Here is an 8,025-nt window from a genome sequence, read left to right as displayed (position 1 = left end):
CAGGGTGGAATGAACCAGAGCCCACACTTGTCCCATTGTTATCCTGATGCTTCCGAGCTCCCCTGCTTACTCACCACAGGGATTGCTTAAGAGTACTCAGGTGTCCTCCAGCGTAGTTCCACGTTCTCCATCCATCACTCTGGTGACCCTTCGACCTGGGTTCGAGCCCCACATATGGGCACCACTTGCTGAGACCAGCTCAGTCATGGAGACCCTAACCCAGCGACACTAAAGGAATTAAAGACACATAGAAATATAGAGTGCAGAATGGCAATTGGGGGTAACAGCCTTCCTAGCTGACTGCCACGAACACAGTTTTATCCACATATTTATTTGCAGCAAGCCAGTGATAAGCATTGTTTCTGTAGATTATAATTTAACTAAAACAGGAAACAAAGGGGTGGGCTCTGGCTAGTTATCTGCAGCAGGAACATGTCTTTAAGGCACAGATGGCTCATGCTGTTGTTCATGGTTCTGGAACACCTTAAGGGGTTTTCCGCCCTGGGTGGGCCAGGTGTTCCTTGCCTTTATTCTGGTAAACCAACAACCTTCAGCGTGGGCGTCACAGCCATCACAGTCATGTCACAGTGCTGCAGAGATTTTGTTTATGTCTAGTTTTGGGGCCTGTTTATGGCCAGATTTGGGGGCCTGTTCCCAACAGACCCCTATGTCTCACCATATGCAAAACTTAACAAAAATGGATGAAAAACCTAAATATAAGCACTTATAAAACTTCAAAATTCTTAGGACCTTGGATTAGGCTGTGATATCTTTGCTAAAAACACATGTAAATGTGTTTTCAAATCTTTAGAAATTGTGCTTTATGAAAATTTTACACTGTTTTCAAAGCATACCATCAAGGAATGGAAAAGACAATCCATAGAATATGAGGGAAAGTTTGTAAATTATATCTTATAAGGGACTTAATCTAACATATATAAGGAACTCTTACAAGCCAGTAGTAAAAAGGCAAATAACACAATTTTTAAATTCTCAAAGAATCTGCATAGACATTTATCCAAAGAAGATGCACAAGCCTCCAAGAAGTACGTGAAAAGATGCTCAACATCATTAGCCATCAGGTAAATGCAAATCAAAATGGCAATAAGGCACCACATCAGTTGCAACAGGATGACTATATTAAGACAAATAAGAAGTGTTGGTGAAAAGGGTGTTAAAATTGGAACTCTCATCCACTGCTGGTGTGAGTGTAAGTTGTTCCAGACATTTTGGAAAACAGTCTGGTAGTTGCTCAGAAGGTTAAATCTAGAGTTACCACATGACCAGATAATTCTACTGCTAGGTATATAGAACAAAGAAACATGAAAACATGTTCACATAAAAACTTGTACATGAATGTTTATATCAATTTTTTTTTTTTTTTTTTTTTTGAGACAGTTTCGCTCCTGTTGCCCAGGCTAGCGTGCAATGGCTCAGTCTCGGCTCACTGCAACCTCTGCCTCCCGGGTTCAAGTGATTATCCCACCTCAGCCTCCTGAGTAGCTGGGATTACAGGTGCCTATCACCATGCCTGGCTAAGGTTTTTGTTTGTTTGTTTGTTTGTTTGTTTGTTGGTATTTTTAGTAGAGACAGGGTTTTACCATGTTGGCCAGGCTGGTCTTGAACTCCTGACCTCAAGTGATCCGCCCGCCTCGGCCTCCCAAACTGCTGGGATTACAGGCGTGAGCCACTGTGCCAAGCCAGAAATCTTTAAAGGTGGTCAGTTCCATGCAATTGTGAAGCAGATTCAGATCTTAAAAAAAAAAAAAAAAAAAAAAGACATCTTAATATTAAATAATATAGAAACAATAATGTAAATTAAGATTTTAATATGTCATATATAACTAATGTAAATGGATTAAATTCTGTTGAAAGACATTAGGTGAAAATTTTGGGGTATTGCAAGAAACAAATTGATAAAAAAAGGTTAAAGGTAGGCCGGGTGTGGTGGCTCACATCTGTAGTCCCAGCACTTTGGGAGGCTGACGTGGGCAAATCACCTGAGATCGGGAGTTTGAGACCAGCATGACCAGCATTGAGGAACCCCATCTGTATTAGAAGTACAAAACTAGCCAGGCGTGGTGCCACACGCCTGTAGTCCCAGCTACTCGGGAGGCTGAGGCAGGAGAATCACTTGAACCCTGGAGGCAGAGGTTGTGATGAGCCGAGATCGCACCATTGCACTCCAGCCTAGGCAACAAGAGTGAAACTCAGTCTCAAAAAAAAAAAAAAAGTTAAAGGTAAAGGATGGTCAACATATTCAGTAGGATTTACATCATCATAAAACAGATTACAGATTAGATTATTTTATGATTTTAAAATGAAGTTAACAGTGAGGATACAGCCAAGCAATTATACATCTGAGGGAAAAATGAAAATAAGTCCTTTCCTCTATGTGCTAAAATAAATTCTAGATGGATTAAGGACTTAAATTGTAAAAGACTTGAGAAAGTATAATTAAAACTTGAGAAAATATAATTCATCTTTTGCAGTGTGTTTATAGGACGGTGTTTCCATCTCAAAGATCTGTGAGTTTTGGCTTATGTGACAGCAAAGAATTGAAGTTGGCTGAAGAGAGGAGTTCTGGTGATGGTAGGGATCCGCGATTAGTTTGGGTGGTTATTTTTTATTCTCAGCAATGAATTCAACTTCACTAAACAGTTTCAATGATAGGCAAACTATATAGTTAGAAATATTTAACTTACTTGCACCTTTTATTGGCAGTTTTACTTGTCTCCCCTAAACATTCTCATGCAGACGTTTTCCAGGTGAAATACCTCTCCTCAGAGCCGTAAGTTTAACCAGTTATAAAGTATGTAATGTTAATGATCATTTAGTTCATGTTTTTTATGAAGTTTAACAGTAATGTACTCTGAGCTGGCACTCTGCAATCCTACTGTATATATTGTAATAATTGCACAGCCGTGGTATAGCACCACGTCCTTAAATAACTTACATCAGCGAAAGGCTTCTTTACCACCAGTAGGCTTCGCTATTTCACACAACATCATGGGGTGGAGAAGGATGTCACAAGGAAGAGAGATCAAACTTTAACCATAAAAGAAAGAAAAAGTATTTAATTTGACTATATTAAAATTAGGAAGAGCCTAATAAGAGACCTGTAACTCATATAACAAAGGATTAACGAAGGAATATGTTTTTGTTTTTGGTTTTTGTTTTTTTAAGACAACGTTCCACTCTGTTGCCCTGGCTAAAGTATGATGATGTGATCTCGGCTCACTGCAACCTCCACCTCCTGGGTGCAAGTGATTCTCTTGACTCGTCCTCCCGAGTAGCTGGGAATACAGGCGTGTGCCACCACGCCCAGCAAATTTTTGTAGTTTTTAGTAGAGACAGGGTTTCACCCTGTTGGCCAGGGTGGTCTCGAACTTGCCTCAGGTGATCCGTTCACCTCAGCCTCCCAAAGTGCTGGGATTACAGGTGTGAGCCACCACACCCGGCTGGAATATGGTTTATAATATGTTAAGTATGCTTTAAAAATGAAAGAGGAAAAACACCCGAAGAAGTCATGAGCAGGAAATAACCAGGAATTTTTACAGACAAGTAAACATAGCTAATAAACATAGGAAAAGATGATAGTAATTAGGGAAAGGCAAATTAAGACAATGAGAGCTAATTCTTTATCCAAGTAGATTGGCTAAAATGAAGTCTGGCAATACCAAGGGTTCAAGAGGATGTGGCTCAGTAGTAACTCCCATATATTGACTGTATAAATGCAAACTGGTAGAACTGCTCCAGGAAATAATTTGGCTTTCTTGAAAAGTTGAACATAGATACCTTATTAGTATCCAGAAATGCACTCAGGAAATGCTTATACATAAGCACCTTGAGACAGAAGTGTTCAGAATAGCGTTGTGTCAGAACATCAACAAGAACTGGAGATGTAATCCCAGCACTTTGGGAGGCTGAGGCATGAGGATCACTTGAGCCCAGGAGTTTCAGACTAGCCTGGGCAACATAGTAAGACCCAATATCCACAAAATTTTTTTTTACAAATTAGCCAAGTGTGTTGGTGCATGTCTGTAATCCCAGCCTCTTAGGAGGCTGAGGTGGGAGTATAGCTTGAGCCTGGGAGGTTGAAGCTGCCGTGAGCCATGCTGCACTCCAGCCTGGGTAACAGAGCAGCAAGACCCTGTCTCAAAAAAAAAAAAAAAAAAAGCAACTGGAGGTGACCCAAAGATCTTTCACAAATGATCAGATAAACAAATGTGGGAATATCTGCCCAGTGAATTATTACAGTGCAAAGAAGAACATAAATTATTGCTATACACAAGCACATGGATGAATTTTATACATACACATAACTGTAAAAACAAGTATTAGCTATAATTTGCTCAACAAAATTAAACAGTATATTTGTTTACATATGACATTTATGATGAAAGTGTAGAAAAAGTAATAGAATTATAAACTAAGTTTAGGAAACTTCATCAGGATGGAGAAGAGGTGCAAGGGGCATTGTTTGGAGAAACATAAGTAAATGCAGGTTACTGATAGTATTCTACTTATTTGTTGCGGGTGTTTCAAAGATGTTCACTTTATTATGCTTTGTAATGAACACATATTACAAGTCTCTTGTATGCATCAAATATAAAGGCACTTTTTTACTGCAAGGCTTAAATTTCAGCACTTTGTACTAGTTTGGGCGTTTGCCAAAGGCCCTTAGAAGAGCCATAGTAACAATATGTTCACGTGGTTGGACGTTTTCATGAGTTTTACAATGGTAAGATATTGTAAGTGTAGTCATTTAAGACCCCTGTCTTCACTTTGATTTCTTCTTTGTGTCAGATGGCAGTAGAGTGGTTTCAGGCATTTTGTGATTGGGGGATTTGTTTGTGTTTAGTGGGATGTGTTTGTGATTCAGAGTCATTTCTGGCTATAGGTAATTATAGCCTGTTAGCCTGATTGTGTTGGGAATGTGGTCTCTGGTGCCTGGCACCTGTAATACGTGAGTATTAGAGAAGCCAAAGTTTGAAATTTATGAAACCAGAAGGTAATCAGGAAAAAATTCCCAGTTATCTGATGTTTAAAATTTTAAGTACAGGATTTTGTTCTCATCAATTTCCAGTCAAAACAGCACTTTTCTCCCGTCAGAAATAACAACATAGCACATTCAATTATAAATTCACCATATTTTTATTTTCTTTTTTTATAGGAATCCTGCTTTTTTTTTTTTTCTTTGAGACAGGGTTTCGCTCTGTCACCCATGCTGGAGTGCAGTGGTGCAGTTACAGATCACGGCAGTGTCTAATTCCTGGACTCAAGTGAACCTCCTGCATCAGTCTCCTCAGTAGCTGGAACCACAGGCATGTGCCACACCTGGTTGAATTCTCCCTTTAAAATAATATAAGAATGTTTTTATTTGTAGGATACAAAACTAGCAGTGTCTTCAGGCAAAGCTGCTAGTTTTATGCGTCATGATTATCAGTTTTAGCAAATACATCATTAAACCATGCTAGAGAAAAGATTTGATTTGTTCATTTTCTTTGGAAAATAATACAAAAATTGTATTCACAAAGAGACAATCAAATAATACACAGTCCTACAGGAAAGATATAATTATATAGGCACATTAGGGTCTTAATTAATGAAGAGTGTTCTGCTGTTTTTCTGGATTTATTTAGTATACATATCAGGTTGGTTTGTTTGTTTAAGACAGAGTCTCGCTCTGTAGCCCAGGCTGGGGTACAGTGGCACTATCTTGGCTCACTGCAACCTCTGCCTCCCGAGTTCAAGTGACTCACTTGCCTCAGCCTCCCAGAAGGTGGGATTGCAGGCATGCACCACCACGCCTGGCTAATTTTTGTATTTTTAATAGAGATGGTGTTTTGGCCTGTTGGCCAGGCTGGCCTGAACTCCAGACCTCAGGTGATCCACCTGCCTCAGCATCCCAAAGTGCTAGGATTACAGGCATGAGCCACTGCGCCCGGTTAGTTGGCTTGTTTATTTAAGCTGGAATGTTATGTATCTTAGAGCTTGTTTTATTTTATTTTATTTTTATTTGAGACCATCTCACCCTGTTGCCAAGGCTGGAGTACAGTGGTGCAATGTTGGCGTACTGCAACCTCCACCTCCCGGGTTCAAGTGATTCTTGTGCCTCAGCCTCCTGAGTAGTTTGGGATTACAGGTGCATGCCACCATGCCTGGCTAATTTTTGTATTTTTAGTAGAGACAGGGTTCCATCACATTGGCCAGACTGGTCTCGAACTCCTGACTGCAAATAATCCTTCCGCCTCGGCCTCCCAAAGTGCTGGGATTACAGGCATGAGCCACCACACCCGGCCACATTTATTTTAGAAACTTGAACATTAGGAAATCTTAGATGCCAATATGTATAGAAAATGGAATGTTTTATACAAAACTTTTTTTTAATGAATAAGTGCAATTTAATCTTTAGGTTATTTAAACTCTGACTTACCTTGATGAGTAAATAGTGAATGGTTATGGCACTGAGGTGATAAAACAAGAAGTGGCTAGATAAAACTATCAGGTAGAGGCTTACTAGCAATACAGATTTTGAATTTATATAGTTTCGATTTATAGAAACAATAGAAATGATTTCTGCTTTCAGTGACATGAAAATGGATATATTTTCGTTAAGGTGATTATCTGGAGAGACAGTATCAATGTTATTTTAATATTATAAATAAATAACTTTAATTCACTAGTAAATAACTTTTATTCACTAGAGGAATGCACTTAAATATGATGTCTTAAATTCCAGGATATGAAAGATGGCAAGTCCAGATATAATTAAACGAAAGATATTAAAAGCCAAAAAAACAATGCCCCTAAGTTGCCGAAAGCAAGTAGAGATGCTGAATAAGTCAAGGAATGTTGAAGCACTGAAAACAGCAGCAAGTGGGAGTAATGTTCCAAGTGGTAATCAGCGTTTCAGTCCTAGTGTCATAACTACCAAATGTAGCCCTTCTGAAAATGGTGCATCCTCACTGGACTCTAATAAAAATTCAATATCACAGAAAAGTAACGTATTCTCTCAGAATTGCATAAAACCAGTAGAAGAAATCATTCATTCAAAAACAAAATTGGAACAAGTTGTTTGTTCGGACCAAAAGCCAAGTAAAACAACAGATCCCCCCAGCAGAGTCTTCACAGAAGAGGCAAAAGATTCACTGAACACTTCTGAAAATGATTCTGAGTGTCAGACAAATGTAACAAGATCCCTTTTTGAGCATGAAGGGGCTTGTAGACTGAAGTCCAGTTGCTGTCCACCCAGTGTGTTGAGTGGTGGTGTTCAGATGCCAGAGTCTACAGTAACCTGTACTGTGGATGATAAAACTGACCAGATGGTTTTCCATTTAGAAGCAAACTCCAATTCAGAATCACATGGTAAAAGGCAAGGTGACAACATTTTATGTTCACAAGACTCAGGTTTTGTGCCTGTTGAGAAAACACCTAATTTAGTGAATTCAGTCACTTCTAACAATTGTGCTGATGACATTTTGAAAACCAATGAGTGTAGTAGAACCTGTCCTTCCAGTATTTCAAATTGTGAAAGTGCAGACTCAACATGGCAGTCATCACGTGACACTAACAGTAAGTATATACTTATGCACCTTTTAGAAAAATTAAAATAGTCACTTTTCCTTGGGGTATTTTAAAGTCTCAAATATACGAACAAGTGGAATATAGATAGGAAAAAGGTAAATGATAACAACAATATCACAGTATCTTCTTTCTGAACCGTTCTCAGTGAGGTGGGGGACAGCTATCCACCGTATTAAAAGGGTAATTATTACAAAGAAGGAATCAATCACTTTTCCTTAAGTACAAAATATCAAAAGGTGGTTTATAGCAATTATTTAGTTCATTTCATATACATCTCTTCTTATTTTGAAGTTTTATTAGATTAAGAAGGAGGCTAGTTTAAAGCGAGTGGGTTTTAAAAATTCTTGGTAACCCTATTTCTTTCTTTTTTCTTTTTTTTTTTTTTTTTCTTTTTTGAGACGGGGTCTTGCTCTGTCACCCAGGCTGGAGTGCAGT

The 8,025-nt window shown here is 38.8% G+C and overlaps 1 protein-coding gene across 2 annotated transcripts in view; it reads left to right on the top strand.

Moving 5' to 3' along the window:
- Positions 1 to 5,173: 5,173 nt before the first annotated feature.
- The window catches only part of ATF7IP2 (activating transcription factor 7 interacting protein 2), a 59,910-nt gene continuing 57,058 nt past the window's right edge, over positions 5,174 to 8,025 (top strand). For both annotated transcript variants that reach the window (XM_033235775.1, XM_033235776.1), the window contains exons 1-2: positions 5,174 to 5,327; positions 6,746 to 7,578. In XM_033235775.1, coding sequence (XP_033091666.1) covers positions 6,756 to 7,578 — 823 coding nt within the window. In that variant the 5' untranslated portion in view covers positions 5,174 to 5,327; positions 6,746 to 6,755. The remainder of the gene's footprint in view (positions 5,328 to 6,745; positions 7,579 to 8,025) is intronic.

The sequence above is a fragment of the Trachypithecus francoisi genome, unplaced genomic scaffold (genome assembly GCF_009764315.1).
Source record: "Trachypithecus francoisi isolate TF-2019V2 unplaced genomic scaffold, Tfra_2.0 Lachesis_group15, whole genome shotgun sequence".
NCBI lineage: Eukaryota > Metazoa > Chordata > Mammalia > Primates > Cercopithecidae > Trachypithecus > Trachypithecus francoisi.
This window is presented reverse-complemented; position numbering and strand designations above follow the sequence as displayed.